This window comes from Gossypium hirsutum, chromosome A11 (assembly GCF_007990345.1).
Source record: "Gossypium hirsutum isolate 1008001.06 chromosome A11, Gossypium_hirsutum_v2.1, whole genome shotgun sequence".
Classification (NCBI taxonomy): Eukaryota; Viridiplantae; Streptophyta; class Magnoliopsida; order Malvales; family Malvaceae; genus Gossypium; species Gossypium hirsutum.
Window position 1 is genome coordinate 42,563,354 of NC_053434.1, and position 20,751 is coordinate 42,584,104.

Sequence of the window (20,751 nt, forward strand, 5' to 3'; positions counted from 1 at the left end):
TCATCACAAAATCATTCTCATAAGCATGAATTACCTGTTTACATCTTCACTAAATGTACATCATAAACTAAATTCATTTCTCATGAGCTTGGCATACATACCTGTGTTACTCAACATGCTCATATTCATTCCTTACTAATCATATGACATGAATTGAATTCACATCTCATCAATTTCATGTAAGTGTCTGTATAACTCACAATACGGTCATAACCTTTCTCATTTAGCTTAAATCATAACTCTCACCGTTAAACCATTCGGAAAGCTATCGGATATTCATTAAGCCTCAAACATAGGGTATAATACCGATGCCATGTCCCATATATGGTCTTACACTGGCTCATCCATCAAGTCAATGCCATGTCCCAGACATAGTCTTACACTGACTATCAAAATTGAGGCCGACACCATGTCCCAGACATGGTCTTACACTAGCTCTCACATATTTGTGCCGATGCCTTGTCCCAGACGTGGTATTACACTGACACATCTCGTAGCCGATGCATGTCCTAGACATGTCTTACTCTGGCACACAAATAACTCGAATGTCATGACATGAATATCCGAATTTTTCTTAAGGTTCAAACGGGAATTCTACTATCTCAATATTCATCAAACATAATCATTTCCACAACCAAGCAATTCATGCTATATCAATTTAAACACATATAATAACAATGTAGTTGTATTATTTACATACAACTTACTTGTTTCAATGGAATATCTTATTCCATCAAATCTCCAAGCATTCAATCAACACATAAATGTTATTTACATTTGACATCACTTTCTCATATACAATATCATCAACATAAACTTTAACACAATCATGGCAAGATAGATTTTCAAGTATAATAACAATGGCATAAATATCATGCTCATTTAATCACCAGACTTACCTCAAATGCAATTTTGGCTAATTATTCTCTTTTTGTCTTTAACCACGTACTTTCTCGATTTAAACCAAAATCTCGATTTTCTTGATCTAACATGATGAAATTCACTCATTTAATCACTAAATAAATTTGGACAATCAAAATTCACATTTTTGACAAAATTTCCTTATTAGCCAAGCCTAACCGACCAATTATTACTCTTATGACAAACCCAAATTTCCACTATTTCACACAATTAGAACCTATTTTATAACTTTTACAAAATGGCCCTTTTAGGTGTTTTCCATGAAAATCCTTTCACAAAAGTTGTTTATTACACAACCAAGACTCATTTTCTTCCATAATTCAACAAACAACATAAATCCTTTCGTGAAAAATCCCTAAACTATCAACTATTTTACAAAATAGTCCCCCCATTAGCTAGTTCACGCTACAAGGATTCCAAAAGTACAAAAATTATCAAAAATAGGCATCTAAATTACTTACTTGTAAGGGATATAAGTTGCTAAAATTTTTGAGCTTTCAAAACCCCCTCTTTGCTGGTATTTTCGGTGGGGAAGAAGGAAGATGAAAAAATGACAACAATTTTTTTTCTTTTTGTTTTATTTTATTACCAAATAAGTCACCTAATGCACACCAATTTTGACTTTTCAACCTTTTTTTTGTCTCCTTGAGCAGCCACTAACATATTTATGGTCTATTTACTCAATAAATACCTAATTTAATGTTCTATAGCTATTTGACACATTTAGCTAGAAAAACAAAACTTTTGCCTTTTACACGATTTACTCCTTTTTCGCAATTAAGTATGAAATCGCTAAATTATTTCACCAAAATTTTCATGCACTCATATGATCATGCTATAACACATAAAATATCATTAAAAATAATTTCTTCAGCCTCGGAATAGTGGTTTCAAAACCACTATTCTGACTAGGCCCAAAATCAGGCTGTTACAAAACCCTATGAAATGTGCATTATTACATAAGCATAACTTGTTATGTTCATTAAATCTGATATGTGAATTCTGTGAAAGTTATATTTATGATGATTTGGATGTGTTATGCTACGTGTTGAAATATATGTTTGTAACGATCTCACACTGAGCTTTTTAAAGCTCACCCATGTTATGTGTGTATCTCAGGTAATCCCTATAATTGAGGCTCAGATTTGGATCTTCAAGGGGGCTCACGAATTAATGATCATGGTCATGGTTTTTTTTTATAATGTGGGGCTTTTACTAACTATATGAGTTCATTTTAGATTTTTATTATGTACTTTAATTTGGGTTTGTCTTAATAACTCTTTGGACTTTATTTTAAAATTATGAGCTATGGCATGGGATTTCTATTTTGATATTTTGGGATAATATTCAATGAATTGTTTTTATATGATTTTTAAACGAACAATAAACATTTTAGTAATTATTAGCCTCTGCAAATTTGTGATTTAAAAATTAAGTTACAGTACGAATATTTTTAATTAAAAAGGAACAAGTAAATTTTTATTGAAAGAGATATGATGTTCTAAAAATGATATATTTTCAAGACAAGTGAGTTTTTTTATAAAACCGTTTTGGCCATCTCTATGGCCCATGTAATTACTCAAATTGGGTTGTAGCGTCTAGGCCTGATTTGAGGGGTTATATAGCTCGACCCGAAAGCCCACGTGAAAAGTGGAAGGGTTTGGGTAAAAATATAGGCCCAAAAATGGGCTTGGGTAAAAAAAATAAGGCCCGTTTAGAAAACTAGCCTCAGGTAAGCCTTTTTTGGCCTGACTCGAATATGCAAAAACCAAATTGCTATTTTTTTTTATTCTTTTCTTGTTTTTACTGTTTTGTTGTTATTTCTTGTTGTGTTTTTTTGCTATTTTGCTACAATTTCACTATTATGTTACTACAATTTTGTTATTATTTTTTAACTATTGTATAACTCTTATTTTATTATTAATTTCGTTACTATTTTATAGGCATTTGCTTGTCAATTTGTACTTACCTTAGTGTTATTTAAGCATACTTATTTTTTGAAAATTTATTTTCAATTTGTTGGGAAACATTTATTTTAATATTTTTAGTATTTTTGATGTATTATATATATATTTTTAAAAAGTATATAAAAAATTAATACGGGTAGAGCGGGTCGGACTCAAGTTTTAGTATTTTTATCCGGACAGAATTTAGGCAAAATTTTAGGCTCATTTTTCAAGATGGGCCTGGGCCTAAAGTTTTGGTTGGGCCTAACCTAGTTCGGCCCATGGACACCTCTACTTGTGGCTATTCTGTTCTTTTGTTGCTCTTTTGTCTTTGAATTATTTTTGCTTTATTTTCGATGCCATAAAGAATTTTTATTGTAAATTGTCACTTTTGAAGAGCTAAGCTGACTTAGACGGATTTGAAATAAAAAAATATCTAAAGTCGCACGAATTGCAAAACTAAAATTCTATCCTCGTGATACTAATCAATCTATAAATTTTAAAAATTTCCTCTTGTTTTTTAGTGCAAATGTTTGGGATCAGGTTTGCTCGAAGGTTCTTCGTATTTTAAATGTGTGGGCACTTATGAATCCGAAGTACTTAAGTCTAACCAATTATGGTTCGGGAGAAAGTACTGTTTCTAGGGCCTTTGCAATAGAATCAAACGGAGAAAATCAAGGGTTGTTGTAATCGTTACTTATCTCAAGTGGATGTGAGGTTTTAATTAAATATATATTACTTCAGACTGCATTTTCATTATGTGATAAAAATGACTTCAATTATAATCTTTTATTGGTGGGAGGGGCCTAACAAGCGTGGCATCCACCGGTTACAATGGCAACAATTGTGTGTGCCAAGTCCAGTGGAGGACTAGGTTTTTGTGGTCTAACTAAGTTCAATATATTCAGTTTTAAGGTTAAATATTTTTCTAATTGTGACTTTTTACGGAATAATCTGCCTTTATCTTGCCATTCGTTTCGGAGTGCAAAAGGATTATTGCAAAATGGTATTCCTTGAGTCTTTTCTAGTTATGTTACCATTGTTTGTTACTTACAATCAGGAAGTCTTACTTGATCCATGCTCTTTTTTAACTATATCACTCCTGATTCATGCTCTTTTTTAACTATATCACTGAAAAATGACATGCATCAAGTAAATCTAACATAGGTTGCTATTCTTTTATTCAAGAAAAGAAAAATATGTATGGTTCATAATATAGTTACAAAGAAATCAGAGTACAAGCTTCAGCATATTGTCCTTTCAAGTTTCAGCGTATTGTTCTTTCCAGACCTAGGCTATCAACCTGGGTTTCAACAACTGCATTAACCTTAACCCTTTATTTAATCTGGCAAAAGAATCAATTATATTAAAAAATTCTATCTAATTGTGGGAACCACTTGTTTGTTCCTCCTATTTTTGGGTCTCAATTAGAACCCCACAAGCTGTGTGTACTGAGAATATGCTTCTGACTGCATTGCGATCGGGGCCCTTAAAATATAAGGAGGAAGATCAAATGCATCTATAACTTCCCCGGCAATATTTCGAACTTGGAAACTCAAGTACTGTGTGAGCTTGTTGATTGCCTGCGTGGAGGAAAAAAAATGTAATGACACCTCACCAAAATTGTATCTCTAGCAAGTCTAATAACTCGAATAAACACAAATACTAGGACGTGTTATAACCGTGCATGAGATGTTTATAGTCATTCCTGTTCTCCGGGGATGGTTACATTATAAAAAGAGCCCTTTTTATATCTTATAAAGTCTAAACTGTTCTGAATAACACTATACCTTGGCTTTGTTTGGTGCAACATAATCAACATTACGGTATGTTCCTATGTCTTTCCAGATCCGATCCAGGGCATACAGATCGCACAAAAGTTTTAGTGCAGCTTGACTGCTTGCATCAGGACAGCTGAAAATTACATTCAAAACAATTAAGAAACTCAAATTTATATATGTGGCAAGTAGAAAGAAAAGGAATGAATTTGGTGGCTGAGTTTAGGAAGTACTTCTGAACAGCTTCAATAAACTTTGCGAGGATGACAGATTCAATATGAGACTCTGCAAGTGTGAGAAGGTGATTCAGACACCTATTCCAAGCACCAAAGCTGCCAAGAGTTTTGGTGTGCTTTTGAAGTCGTGCTGCTACACTTTGAAGAAGTCTTGACGTTCGGTACTGCATACCAAAATTGTAAAAGATTGTGTTACTTGCAGTTTAAACTGACAAAACACTGAATTACAACAATGAAGAAAATACTCACCCGGAAAGCATCCAACTGGAATTTTGGGTCTCTCAAGTGATCTTCACTTTCCCAACGGGCAGTTACAGGATTTGGCTGAGACAAGTATGTGCTCATAGATTCTCTCAAGTAGTTCCATGTGACAGAAAGAGCACCACCTTGGAACTTGTCCTTGTATTGCTTCAATAAATCTGCAGCTACCTACATCCCAGTAAAAGGTTCGTATGAAATTTATCAATGTTAAGACCAGACTACAACACATATTAGGTTCCGATGAAGGAAAACAATCCAAAGGCCCTTGCATACAGAACTGATTACTAATGACTGATGAGAAGATTGGTGTCATTGGTAAAAAAAAGTTGTTAACAAACTAAATGCCCACCCCCCAGAACCACATTTCCAGTCCCCGAAAAAAGAATAAAACACTTCAGAATAACGAAGTCAACAAATTTCCCTATTGCCTTAAATAAACATGACAAAAAAATCTAATCAGACCCAAGGAGTCCACGTAAATGGATCAACAACAAGGTTTCTATAACTCATTTTAAAATAATGCAGGTCATAGCGACAAAAGAGCTTATATATGTCAGGAGAAGAAATGAAGAGGAATCAAAGAAAGGATAAGCGTGACCATATTTGAAGAATCATGATGAATGGATGTAGAAGGCATGAAAAGATTGGCAATCTAATTTCTAAGTGGTTCACAACTGAATACAGATTTGAAGAAAAGCTCAGTTAGGCAGTGTACCTAAAGGCTTGGAGTAAAGATGACATTAAACACAAAAGCTATCTAAAGGGGTCACTACTGATCCTTTTATCTATTTTATATCTAACATATTTCTAGACACTTACCAAAACTAACATTGTAAATTCTCATGCAAGGTTGTGATATAAAGGGGTTTGTATTATACCTGTTGCAGAAGTACTGTATTGTCTCCTTCAAATGTCTGGAAAATGTCATGATCATTCCTCAAGGTACCAAACCGGTTGACAGCAGCATACCCATGACCTCCACAGGCTTCCCTGCAGGTACTCAATGACTTTGCTGTAAATGATGTCACATAGGACTTCAGGCCTGCAGAAAGAGCATGCACATCTCCAACCAGTTGTTCATCATGTGTCTTCTTCATCTCTGAATATTTCTCTACCAAATACTGAGTGGCAAAATAAAATGCATAAGTTGAAGCCAACATTGGCATGAGCTTGTGCTGCTGAGATTGATAATCAAGAATGCTGACTTCAGGCTGTTTTGGAGGACCAAACTGCTGACGTAGTAAGGAGTATCGTACTGCAATAGTGACAGCAATCTTGAGGATACCAACTGAAGAATGTGCGAGGCCAACCCTCCCACCTACAAGTTCACCAAGAGTAGCAGCAAAACGTTTATTTATTGTAGGGAGACTACTTGTGTATTTTCCATCTCGGGTGACATCCCCAAATCGATTAAGAAGATTATCTCGGGGAATTCTAACTGAACGGAATCTCAGTGCTCCATTATCCACCCCATTCAGGCCAATTTTGTGGCCACAATCATTTATTTCAATTCCGGGAAGTGGCTGGTGAGTTTTTAGATCCCTTATTGGCACAATGAAGGCATGGACTCCCATATCAGAAACTCCTTTAGAGTCATGAGTTGGTAAAACCAACCTAGCAAAAACTGTTGCAAACTTGCCATGAACCGCAGCATTGCCAATCCACCATTTAATAGCCCCATCGTTTGGTGTGTCAATTATAAATTCATCTGTAATTGGATCAAATGTTGCAACGGTTTGAAGACCTTGAACATTTGAGCCTTTGAGCAAAAATTTGAAAGTTTAGTTTGGCATGCAAGCTTGGCAGATTATGAACAAAAAAAAAATCACTTAAGGCAGAAAAATGGGTGCACTTTGCAATATTAGAATGATACTCTAACATGAAAAGCACAGTAACCACTCACACCATATCATCACAATTATTTTCTTCAGCATAAATTGTCTTCTTTAACTTACTTTATGCCTATAACATGAATTTATTAATAATATAATTACATATTTAATTCACACTCTGTTGCATGCCATGATGAGTTCTAGTGCAGAAAAGTAGAAGGATAATGTCAAAGGAAGCACAACAATATACATCTAAGAAACAGAAGAGGGAAAAAAATGTAAATAAATAAAGAACAGACGGCTGACCATGATGCAGTTCTGTCATAGCGAAGCAACCAAGATAATCCAAATTGTCAATACCATCAAAATACTTATCTCGGTGCTTTTTAGTGCCTAAGTTCAACACAGAACCTCCCCAAAGACTGCATAATAAAGCATTCAACATCAACAAACGATATAAATCCAGAAATTCTACAAGCAATATCACGTCGGTTAGCATCATGCATCTATATCAATGAATTTTCATCCATGATACACTTCATTCCATCATCACATTCAATACTTTAACTAACAGTATTTTACCAAGAATAAGCTCAGATGCAGTATTCAAATGGTCCACATGAACAATAAAAACATTACCCAAAACAAACCCACCCCCAAACTCAATCTCCAAGTATTTGTATCCAAAACCCACATACCTAAAACTCAAAATTTAATCCCAACCCCCACCCCAAAAGATTTCCAAGACTAAACATTTAATGGCAAAAGAGACAGAAAAGCAACAACGTATTTACCTATACTGGACACCAAATTTGATACCAAGTGATATATCAATACTCCCAACCGCCTCAGAAATAGCAAAATACTTAGCAGGATCTTCAACAACATATCTAAAAGGCTTGATCTTTGCTTCTCTAACCAACCCGAAAAGCTGTCTCAAACAAAGCTCCCTATGTTCTTTCATTGAAATCTCAGTCGGGGTTTGCAAATCAGGCCTTGAGTTAAAAAAATCAAAAATCTTCTCTTGAATTTCCCTATGCCTCCCTCTCATGTAGCTTGAAAGGGAGGCTACGTCGACCTCCTGCTTATTGGCCTTGGCGCATGTCAGCATGTCCAGCTGAGGTGAACGTTGGAGGAACGGAAGTGGGATAAGGTGAAGAGACAAACGTTGGATGCGACGGGTCACGCTGGCGATGGATGGTTGTGATTCATCCTCGATCGTCTGACTCGGTTCCATAATTTTCTTTAGCCAAAAGAAAACTAAAAACAACGGGGAGGGGAAGCAAAGGGTTTTTAATTTTCCTTTTCTTTTCGTTTCTTTTCTTTTCTTTTCTTTTCGCTTTTTCCGGGACGGAATGAGACTGCGAAGCAGGGGGGAGATTGAGTAACTTAAAAGGAAAGGTTCTGATGAGGTGTCGTTTTGTCGGTTAGCACGTGGCAATCGACGATTGGATGAGTGGAAGGTAGTTATTTGGCTCGCTTTTCAATGTGGAGAATGGATAAATTGATAACGTGGATGATATGGACAGATGATAGGGTATAATGTTGGTATACTATCCCCCCCATTTGAATGATTAATGGCTGCCAAATATAATATTACGTTTTCTTTAAAACAAATTGGATAAGTAAGCATTTAATAATATTGAGATTATACAATACATTCAACGTTTGACATTTTGGAAGAAATAGGGTTTGGCGTGTATTAAAAATAGATATGATTTTTTTTGTAAATTTAGTTATTAATTCTTATACTCTTTATAACCTTTTTAATTTGATTTTTATTTTTTAGTTAAATATGGTCACTAACCTTTAAAAAAAATTAAATTTGACTATTAACTTTTTAAAAAGATTGTCGAAATTGTCTTTTTTAATGAGAATATTAACTAAACTATTAATTTTTTAAACATAACAATCTACATGGCAATCCACGTGTACTTTATAGTTTTTTATTTGAATTTTTATGAACTTTTATATTTTTTAATTTTAATTTGATTTTTATTTGAATTTTTATAATTTTTGAATTATTTATTGACATGACATATAAAACAAATTATATTATGTTAGCATAATGTGCATATGGATTATCATGCAAGTTGCCACGTCAACTATAATACCCCAATTTTTTTTTGTTTCTGAAAAATAATATAAAAATTAAGCATGTGAAAGGTGAATTAAGCATTTGAAAATGAAGTATGAATGGTGGGAAGTAGTAACAAATAAATTGATTTTTTCTTAAGTTGGAAGAAAATAAAAGAAAAAGAGAGAAAAGAAAGGAATTTTTTTATGCATTTTTCTCGAGTTTTTTCTTAAACCATAGTCAAATTTCATTTCCTAGAGTGCTATGGAAATTTCTACCATGAAAACTACTTAGTTGAAAAAGGAAGTGAAGGAATAGGAAAACAGACTTTTAGCGACGTTTTTTTTTGCCTTTAGCCGCTAGAACTATTTGCGGCGTTTTTACAAGCACCGCAAAAAACACCGCTATAGAAAACGCTGCAAAAATTGACTGCACTTATTTGAAAAAAAGGCCACAAAAGATCATAGCTTTTAGCAGCATTTGTGGAAAAAGCACCGCTAAAAGTCATGGCTTTAAGCGGCGTTTGTTTGACAGATTTTCAATATACATTTTTCCTCAATATCCAACCCTTCCTGCATTAAATCCAACCAAAAACAACAAATATAACATAAAATCTAACCAAAAATAGCAAATGTAGCATAAAAAATACAACAAAAAACGTTAAATCAAAATGATACTTCGATGTAAATTAATAAATAAGTATAACTCAAAATATTCTTCCAATAATGTTAAATGTGACAATGTTAAAAATATTCTTACAAGGAGAAAACAAATGTCTAAGATGGCGGCTTTTGTGACTGCTGAAACATCTTTATTATATGCTGAAGCTGTAGCTGGAGCTCATCATACTTTCTACTCTGCTTTGCTACCATCGCTACTGCCTCTGCCTCTTTCGCTGCAGCCGCTGCCTCCCTCGCTGCTACATCCACTCTAAGTTATTGCTGAAGTCTTCATATTTTGTTTCAACCTCGGCAATTTGCTCAACTATGCTTGCTTGCATCTGAACTATCTGGTCTTTTAACCTCTGAACTTCAGGTTGAGCTTGACTCCAGGAAAGCATGTATTGCTGGGAGCCGGATCCAAAATATTGAGTCGGGGTAACACAGATCCTTGAAATCGAACCCGACCATACCTTTCAGGACCTAAAACTTCAGTAATAATTCTGTTATCAATGTTCTCAAGATTAATAAAACGATCAGTCGAAGAAATCGCTTCATACTCCGCCTTCTTCTCCTTTAGTTTCTCCTAATAAATCAATCAAAGAGTTAGAAACGAAATATATAATAAAAAGGAATGCAACATAACTTAACATTATTTAAAGCTACTAACGACGAATTAAACCATTATAATTAAACATTATAATTATTTATAATAAATCAAATTTTATTAAGTAAATATACCATAATTTATCCAGCTTCGGATGTCATAGGAGATCCATCTTTCTTTCTATGCATAATTTAAAAAAGCTGAAGGCATCCAACTTTTTGACCAGACGAGACTTCCTACAATATAGTAGTAAAAATATTATTTAATAGTAGAAAGTCATTAATATTTGATAGAATTAATAAATTCATAATACCTCGGCCTCAGCTACAGAAGCGAAACTTCTCGATCCTGTCGTGTGCGTGAATTTTTGTTTTTGCCTGCTGCTTGTTCCAACTCGCTCACAGTCCTACATAATGTAATTATTATTACGTATATAGTAAACACTATATACCGAAAAATTTATAAGAATTTGGAAGTACGTAATACCTCTCATTTCTTTGAATTCCAAAATCTAACCGCATCTTCCCATTGGTACCTCAGCATTCCCGGCGGGACATTTCGTAGTTTTTCTTCGAGGCTTATGTCTTTCTTAAAATATTATTTTTTCAAAGTGCTTTTATGGGCTCTCCATTTTTTACCCAATGCCTTCTTGATATAGTCATCCGAGACCTCTAAAGCAAATCTCTTCTAAAAAACCACAAGTTTAGAATGTAAATATAAATGAAACTTAAACCAAAGTATTATAAATAACAATTAGATGTTTTGTTACCTTAATATTATTGAGAGCTTGATTTTTATTGCTATCAGGCATGTGATGCCATGATTCGTAGTTGATGGGCAACATATTGGCATTTCGTGCTATAATGCCCAAATAGCCTGCTAACAGTCGAGCTTCAGATCCAACAGGTTGACCATGACTGTTTCTACTTACTTTAACACGCTCGACAGGATTTAAGTCATATAAATCTTTAAGTAGCGTACGTCCTCGACCTCTGCGTGTCCCACCACTTTTAGCTGAAAAACGATATGTTATTATTTATATTAAAAATGAAAAATAAATCAATAATAAAAGTCAACACACATGTAAAATAAACTTAACATTACTTTGAAATTCTACAGGCTCGTCAAGTGTCTCCGGCACATTCAAAGATCCAATAACTGTCTGCTGTTCACTATTTGCTTCTTCCGAATTTGGAGTATTTTGGACAATACTTAAATCTTGTAATCTTCTTCTACACATTTTTCCTACAATACACATAAAATAATTGAAAATTTTAGTAACAAATTACAACAATAATAGTACATATAAAATAGTTAAATTATATAACATGAGCAAGATTGAAATTATAATATTACATATAATTAAAAAATCGTAAAATCTTACTACATCATAATTCGTAAATATCTTCATCCATATCTTGACGAACCCATTGAAATTGTGTACTAGTACTAGGGATATTTTCATTTAAGTTTTGTTCTGGAAAAGACAAAGTTTCTGATCTTTCGACGATGTCATCTCTACTTCCATTGCCCATGTCAAATAAGTCTCTAAGGGTGTTTCGGAGTACAACGTACCAATCCTCATCAGTTGGATCTTTCGAGTAAAAAACTTGTTTCACTTGAGAAGAAAATATATACGGCTCGTCTATCAATTGTTCTCCAATGTGAGTCAATCGAGAGAAATTCACCATTGTAAAACCAAATTGATCGTTTTTAATTCCGCGAGCAGTATTAACATCAGCCCAATCACATCAAAATAAGACAACTTTCCATTTTTCATAGTAATCTAACTCAATAATATCAGTAAGAAGCCCGTAATACTCCACATTTCCCTCAACGAGATTACTGTCCCTAGCACTAGCATAACTTGTAATTGAAGAATTAACAACTATTCCACAATTTTGAGTTCTCCTCAATCTCTCGCGATATTTTGTTTGAAATCTGAATCAATTGATGATGAAGGCACTATATCTTTTTACTACTCTATTCGGGCCTTGGGAAAGCCATTTAACTTCGTCATTAACGTCCTTCCCACTCCAAACCTATTGAATCGAAAGTAAATTGAGTAATTATAAATGTTATTAGAAAACATTATTATTTTTCAATAAAAGGTGTTCATGTTATTGGAAAGTGAAGAGAAAGTAAAAGTGAAGATTTTTCTTAAGGTTTTCATGTTTTTTCTAATATGAAATCATGAAAAGATTATGTTGGATGCAAGATAATGGTTATATTTTGTATATGTATATGTATGCATGGAAAGGAAGAGAAAAAGATGAAGGGAAGGTGATCAAAGTAAAGGAAAGCTTTGAATAGAAAAGAGACCGGTTAAGTTCAAGTGAAGAGAATAGGTATACTTAATTGAATTTATGTTTGCTTATCTTAATTTAAATGTTTGAGTATTTAAGTTTAATATGAAATAACTAAGATATTAATTTGAAAGTATATTATGATTAATGAAGTTTAGAAATTATGTAATTAAGTTAAATTATTATAAGAATTATGTTTAAATAGAAGTAAGTCATGAATGCCAAATTTACAAGTGAGTAAGTATGATAATTGAATATATTTATGAAATAGAATATGATTATGATTATTGAGTATAGATATTGAATTTAATAGTGAATATATACACATATAAGCATGTTAGTAATATAAGAAAGAAAAGAATTTACAGGTGCATGTGTATCAAAAGGAAAATAAATAAAAGTTAGTATAAGTTTTAAGAATTAATACAAGTTAAAGAATAATTTGAATGATAACAAGTATGATATATGATATGTAATATGCTTTTTTGGTGTAATGAGGGGCCAAGGTTTGGTTGGGAAAAGGGTTGGTGGAATAGGGGTAACAACAGGTTGAAAGACTTCTAGAGTTTTGTTCACTACAGGAAAACAGACTTTTAGCGGTGTTTTTTTTTTTTGCCTTTAGTAAAAGCGCCGCAAAAAAGCCGCTATAGATAGCGCCGTTAAAGTTTGCGGCATTTATTTTAAAAAAATACCGCTAAAGGTCATGACCTTTAGCGACGCTTTTCCCACAAACACCGCTAAAGGTCATGAAATTTTTAAAAAAATATATTATAATATATTATAAAGGTCATGAAAAATTAAAATTCATTATCAAAATATTGAGAAGAATAATATCCATGATATAAATATAAAAAATTTCTATTAAAATTCATTATCAAATTAAATTTTCTATGAAAAATTTAACTTTAAAACTAAATATAAAAATTGATGAATTCAAATTTAGAATTTAAAATAATAAATTAATAACACAATTAAAATCCAAAAGTTAGAACTCAAGTTATTAAATATTAAAATAAAAATAAAAATATAGAATCAAAACTAAAATAAATAATAAAAATTAGATTAAATATAAAGATATAAATAAAATACAGCAAGTCTTTTACTAATAGCAAGTCCAAATACAACATCTTGTTTGCAAACCTAAACAACACTGAAAATGCAAAGGTCTTTTATAAAAGACAAATTGCTAAGTTTTGAACTAGGAATTCTAATACCTCGGAGGACAATGTAAAGTTTAAAGCTTGATAAGCTACACTCTTATCAGGACAAGATGCCAATGAACCTACAAACAGAGGGAAAAAATATATTATAGATTTGAATAGTTTGAAAGTGTTTAAAGGATTTTTGTACACTACTCTAGTTTGTCAATGCAGAAGTCATTGAAAAGGCTGTACATAATATGTACCTACAACATACAAAATAATGTAACGCGAAACCTAAATCGGTTAACTACAAAATTGCAGGAAAATAGATCTCTTTTTCAGCAACTAAACACTCCAATTTGCGGCGATAAAACATCTCAATTTCCAGCAACTAAACACTTCAATTTGCAGTACTTAAAACACTTCAATTTACAACATTTAAGCACTTCAATTTACAGCATTTAAACACTTCAACTTGCAGCACTTTAACATATCAATTAACAACATTTATACAACTCAATTACAACAATAAAACATCTCAATTTCCAGCAACTAAACACTTCAATTTGCAGTACTTAAACACTTCAATTTACAACATTTAAATACTTCAATTTACAACATTTAAACACTTCAATTTGCAACATTTAAACATCAGCAGCCATCAATTAAATAAGAGGAATTTTAAACATTTAATAGTCATTTCCATCATAATAGACAGCAAATTATCCACCATTTAATTAGTTTAGTTTCAGCATTAATTCGGTAATGAGCAACAATATACAGCAGCATTCAATCCACCATACAAAGATATTTCAAACATCAATTTACTCACTTCCGGACCTCATTAATAGCAGCAATTTAACTGATTTCTTTCATACAGTTCTCCCAACCTGAAACAGCAAGATTAAACCACCAAGAATTGATCTTACCTAAACCTAATAAACCATGTTATTAGGATGTTGAAATTTGAAAACCAAGATCATTGCTAGTGCTAATTAATAAAAACAACAAAACATCTAAACGTTGCAAGACAATAAGTCAGGAAAAATAGGGCATGCTTTCAATACTTATAGGCTAGCTCAAAATGTTCCTAAGTTGCCGAAAGGACTACTAGAGCACTGAAATTTAGTGGGGACTTGAGACAGCTAGAGTTCCTTGCTTTCTACCTTTTTCATTTCATTTTGTCCTTCATATAAATTAATTAGAGCTATAATTTCTCTTGCAAAAATAAAAATAAATACCAGCTGCGATCATGAACATTTAAATACTTGTGCACATAACGAAATGAATTATTTCAAGGAACAATAAGTATAAAAAATTAAGGAGTTGTTTCAAGGAACAAAATAATAGATACAGAGCATGTTCTGGGTAAAAAATTAACTTTGGAACAAATTATAACACAAAACTAACAACAGTTTTAAGCTCAAACTTATACATTTATTCTATTATATAATTAAAACAACAATCTTATATAAAAATAATAATATAATATTTAATAAATATTCATAAAAAATGAATAAAATATGTAATTACATATTAAATTAAATGAAATAAGCAACTTGGTAAAAACAGTTTGAGTACATATGATGGTAAAAACAAATAAGCACCTTGGTCATACCTGCCAAAGTATCACAAAGTTCATTAGGGAATAAACTGTACAAAGATAGGACCTTGAGTACATACCCTGTCCAGTTTTGTGGAGGCACTAACATTATGCTTAGCCTGCTTGCAGAAGCGATATTAGTATATCCATATGCTTTCAAGTAGAAAAATTTATTCAAGGGGGTTACTGTTTATGAATAGAATGCTTGTTAAGTGCCATCTATTAAAGACTACCTACAGTTTTCTCAAGTCCTTTGCGAACTGGTGGATCACATTCAACAACATCATATCTTTTACTGCCTTTGCTGGTAAAGGATAAACGCAAAAAAATAAGAATTCTATTGTGAGTTATAAGTTATGAGTTATGAGTTAAGGCACAAATAATGAAATATAAGCATTATTTAAAGAATAAATCATACCAAGTATGGAGAGAGACTTATCTTAGCAGATATTTCCAAAGATTTCAGGTAAATTTCATTGCTGGGATCCTACAAATACAAAGCTACCAAGTTAAAAAAAGAGCATTCAAGCATTGAATCTATAGATCCATCCATAAATGCAATAATTGATACTTTAGCCAAACAAAACTACAGAAAAACCTCATCAACTGCTTGTTGGAAATATTGAGCTGCGGTTTCGAAGTAAGGCCTGACCTCATCTTCCTTGTTAGTCAAAAATGCAAAAGAAGTCTGAGCATTTCCCAAACACCATAAAGCATGTTTGTTCTACATGTTTTGAACATGGGGTCAAAAATATGCTTCAGGCTTTTGGCCTACTTTAAATTAATAGAAAAACTCCTTTAGTCTCTTTAAATTAATGGATAGAAAATGAAACTTTTTTTATGAGGCAGCCTAAATAGTAATCACAGTTATAACTTGGTCCGTATACTTGTCAACGGTGTTTCTTAAATTTTTTATGGCGTTGAACCTATCATGGCCCCATAGGTTATGGTATCAATAGAACTCACATACTAAAGGAACCTCTTCTAGTCAAAGCATAGAGGTTGATGCATATGACTACCAAAACACAAAGCAAGACATGCTTTCCAAGATAATATCAATGCTTTTCATTTTAATATATATATTCTTCAGCAGTCATTAATACAGGACCGGCCATCCTTCACTGTTCATGCATATCTCTTAAAGATAGTGAAAGCCAACCGCCCTTTGCAAAAAGATAAAATATTGATTGCTTGAAATATTCAAAGATAACCAGAATGAAAAGCCTTAATGTTTTAAAAGGCAGTGTTATCAATGTCAAATTTTCTAATTCTTGCCTATGTCGCTTACGAAGATCTGCAAAATTTAACAAGTCCATCAGCCATGGTTCTTGAAGAACTCCATTCTCAAGATTCACTCTTTATTCAAAAAATCCACATAAAGCTAATATTATTGAGCATGGATGCATACAAGTACTATATCCATGTCTAATTCATTTTCAAAGGATAAAATAGGTATTATATGAACGACGTTTCTGCACCAATTTGAATCACATCACTTCTCAAGCTTGAAGTTCAAGCCCATTGGTATTTAAATCTTGGGCCTTAGTTTCGCATTTACTTAGACTTATTATTAATAGTGTGAATTATGTATGTGATAATGTTTTGTATCATAAGCTACCTCGATTGTAATGAAATACGAATTAAGTTTAAGTGGTGAGTTTAGTATTTAAATGTAGCATCTCTTACTCAGATCAGGTGAGGGAGTTTATACTAATAATGTTAAAAATTAATGTTTTAGTCATTATTTCTATTAAAAAAAATTATTTGACTCTTTTTTTAATGATTAAGATTAAATTTAGTTAAAAATATAATGACCAATTTGAAAATAAATATAAATACTAAAGATTAAATTTATTATTATGCTTTTTTTTAACCTATAAATGTGACATTTCAACGATAACAAAAAGAGTTAGATTTGATGTCATATAAGAATCAATGTAATTAGATTAAAAATTGGAAACCTTGAGTAATTACACAGTAAATTATTATAATGTAAATGAGTTAAAGAATGGAAATAGTCTAAAATGATATTAATTAATTGAGTAATTAAATTAAAATTTTCAAATCACAGCAGTACATGATGAGACTTAAAGATCTACATATATAATAATTTGGGTACTCAATACTAAGATTTTTATTTTTACTGATCGAGTTAAAATCAGAGGCATAGCTAGGAGGGTTGGCAGGGGCTAGACCTGCTCCTAGGTCGGGCTACCCAGTCCGGCCCGGCCCGAAGGCCCACTCGAAATGTGGGAGGGTTTGGGCGAAAATATAGGCCCGAAAAATGGGCTTAGATAAAAAAAATAAGGCCAGTTTAAAAAACAGGCCGGGCCTTAGGTAAGGTATTTTAGGCCTAGGCCTGGCCTGGCCCGGCCCAGCTCGAATTCACTAAATGACAAAAAAATTTGCTTTTCTTTTTTTTTGATGTTATTTTCTTATTGTTTTCTCCCTATTTTGCTGCCATATTACTATTATGTTGCTACTATTTTGTTTTTATTGTTTGGATATTGTATAAAACTTATTTTATTATTAATTTTGTTATTATTTTAAAGACATTTGTTAATTTTGTTATTATTTTAGAGGTATTTGCTTGTTAAGTTGCATCTATCTTAGTGCTATTTAAGTCTACATATTTTTTAAAATTTAGTTTCATTTTGTTGGAAAATATTTATTTTGATTTTTTAGTTGGAAAATATTTATTTTAATTTTTTTAGTATTTTGATATATTATATATTTAAAATTATATAAAATAATATAAAATTTAATACTGGCGGGCCGGGCTCGAGTTATAGCATTTTTATTTGGGTCTAGCTTGGGAAAAATTTTAGGCCCATTTTTTGGGCCTGACCCGGCCCGAGCCCAATGAATAAGCCTAAATTTTTAGTTGAACCCAGCCAGAACCCGACGCGGCCCGGCCTATGAGCACCTCTAGCAGGGGCCCCAACCCCCTTAAAATAGAAAAAATTTTCATTTAGGCCATTAAAATTTTTAAAATTTTTAATTAATAAAGATAAAATTACACTTTAGCCCTCCTAAAAATGATAAATTTTGATTTAATCCTTTAAAAACTAAAAAAATATAGACATTAAAATAATAAAATTATATTTTTACTATCATAATAATTATAATTTAATTTCAAAACCCTAAAAACTTTTTCTAACTGCCTCCCTTAGTTAAAACCTTATTAGCATGTAACATAGGTATAATTAATTATCCCGTTAGTTGTTTTATCAGTTTGTGGCAAAACAATACATTTAATACAATTAATATAAAATGTCGGGGACAAATACAAATTTATTATCTATATTTACATGCCTGAGCTCTGACTAGAATTTAAACACGATACACAGGAGACAAATTCATGGTCAAGATGTTAGGCGACCATAAAATTTAATATAGTTTTTCACTAAAAAAGGAAATCTAATATGGCACGTAATAATAATATGAATTTGATGCGTTAAGAAATGAAACACTTCAATTATTTCCAGCTTGGTCGTTAGACTTCAATGAAAATTGAAGGACACACGCTCACTTTTTCATATATATATATATAACGAATACAAGAGTTATTAAAATTATTACTAAATTCATTTTTAAAAATAATTAAAATTAAAATTAAAATTATTAATTATGAAAATTGAGTTATTAAAATTATTATTTGAACAAATATTAGAGTTAATTAATACTAAAATATTTTGATTATGAATTAACTAATATTAGATTTAAATTATTATTTTAGATAATATTATTTTACATTAATTACATAAAATACAACTATATTGTATACTTGATGTGTAAAAAATGTTTTAATTATTATTTAAAAAATTTTAATTATAATAATTGAATTAATAAACTAATATATTTTAATTATATTTAATAATTCAAATAAAAAATATTATTTTATATTAATTATTGTAATTAAAAATATAATATTTAAAAATCGATTCAATATTAAATATTTAAAATCACAAACAACATATATATAATCTTAGAAGTTAGTATATATAAAAAGAACACATGTTCATAAGTACCAGTGTCCATGCCCTGGACGGGCTAGATCAAGATTGATTTTAAAATATTTTTAAGTTTGGATTTCAACCTTCTTAATTTGATTAGCGTAAAATATTTGTTTTAAAAATATTAAAATATATAATTTTATATAAATATTTATATTTTTTATTAAATTTAAATAAAAATATTTTATTTGAATTCAGCCCAATAAGTTAGTGGACAAAATTCATTATTCAAGTCTAATCCAAACTGGAAAAAACCAGTTTGACTAGACAACTTTACTTATAAGCAAAAATATATTTATGAAAGAAAAAAACAATGCTTATACTAATAAAAAAATAGCAATGTTTATATAATAGTTTACGTAAATATTTTCTTGTCATAGCATAGAAGACAATATATTTTAAGTTCAAGTCACATTTTATGTAAATTATTTGTAATTTAAAAAACATTTTAATTTAAGTCTCATTATATGAGGGTTCTATTCGAATCTACAATCACTAATTGCTTAAAAACACTTGTTCAAATGGAAGTATCTGATTATAGTGGCCACTTCGGTTGTTACCGTGAGAAATAAATAAATAAAGTAAACAATGAACACATAAGATTGTTTATACAGTTTGGTTTCCCTATGTCTTTGAAGTCCATCTTAATGAGTAATTCCTCTATCTTTAATCTACAATACAACAAGTCAATCAAACTCTATAGTATATAGACCTCACCTTTGTACCTGAAGACTAGAACACCTTGCGTCTAAATTCTCCCCCTGAGAATTTAGGTTGTAAACACAATTTTCACTTCAAATGCACTCACGAAATAAATTCCTTAATGGACAATAAAATGTTCTCTATGCTGTCATACAAAATCTATACAAGTCTCTTAATATATACAAATTTTTTAGACTTGCTAACATACTAGAGGCTAATTACATCCAACCCTTTAATAGTTGTAACTACAAAATAGTAAAAACAATATACTAATAAAAATCCAATATAAAGTGAACTAATAGAGATTCATTCTTCAAAGTAGTCTTTAAAGTGATCTTAATTAGTTCTCCACAATCCAAGGGGATTATTTATTTGATCCGAGCCAATACATCTCCCATTATAGTTACTTTAAATTGATCGGTCTTTAAAATCTAGCTTTCACATATCCATAATATCAATACAATTCGAAGCCCAAGGATTTTGTTTTAATAAATTGCTAACTTAAAATATGGAAAGTTGCTGGACTACTGTAGGGTTTAGGGGCCGAATAAAGCCTAAGGGTGAGCTAACGTACTTTGTGAGTGTGCAAGAAAACCATTAGAATGTGCACTAAATGGATATTGGTTGCTATGTCGCAACACGGATGACTCGATGTCGCAACATAT

The 20,751-nt window shown here is 31.6% G+C and overlaps 1 protein-coding gene and 2 long non-coding RNA genes across 3 annotated transcripts; all 3 read right to left on the reverse strand.

The window, feature by feature from the left end:
- Positions 1-192: 192 nt before the first annotated feature.
- Positions 193-1,476, reverse strand: LOC121209327 (uncharacterized). Its single transcript, XR_005904440.1, has 2 exons — positions 1,383-1,476; positions 193-525 (listed from the first exon to the last, which is right to left on the reverse strand). It is a non-coding gene; the product is annotated as an uncharacterized lncRNA (long non-coding RNA).
- Positions 1,477-4,020: 2,544 nt separating this feature from the next.
- LOC107897986 (acyl-coenzyme A oxidase 2, peroxisomal) lies at positions 4,021-8,340 on the reverse strand. Its single transcript, XM_016823551.2, has 7 exons — positions 7,769-8,340; positions 7,281-7,396; positions 6,021-6,901; positions 5,131-5,310; positions 4,879-5,045; positions 4,658-4,781; positions 4,021-4,450 (listed from the first exon to the last, which is right to left on the reverse strand). The coding sequence occupies exons 1-7, from the start codon at positions 8,209-8,211 to the stop codon at positions 4,295-4,297; spliced, it is 2,067 nt and encodes a 688-aa protein (XP_016679040.1). The 5' UTR covers positions 8,212-8,340; the 3' UTR covers positions 4,021-4,294.
- Positions 8,341-14,487: 6,147 nt separating this feature from the next.
- Positions 14,488-16,199, reverse strand: LOC107905557 (uncharacterized). Its single transcript, XR_001686555.2, has 3 exons — positions 15,967-16,199; positions 15,787-15,855; positions 14,488-15,672 (listed from the first exon to the last, which is right to left on the reverse strand). It is a non-coding gene; the product is annotated as an uncharacterized lncRNA (long non-coding RNA).
- Positions 16,200-20,751: the final 4,552 nt, after the last annotated feature.

Bases quoted from the DNA above. Each gene is read 5' to 3' on its own strand.
- LOC107897986 (XM_016823551.2), bottom strand. From the start codon at position 8,211: ATGGAACCGAGTCAGACGATCGAGGATGAATCACAACCATCCATCGCC. The intron at 7,397-7,768 runs GTAAATACGTTG...TTTATTATGCAG, and splicing joins AAATTTGGTGTCCAGTATAG to TCTTTGGGGAGGTTCTGTGT. The intron at 5,046-5,130 runs GTGAGTATTTTC...TTTGGTATGCAG, and splicing joins TCCAGTTGGATGCTTTCCGG to TACCGAACGTCAAGACTTCT.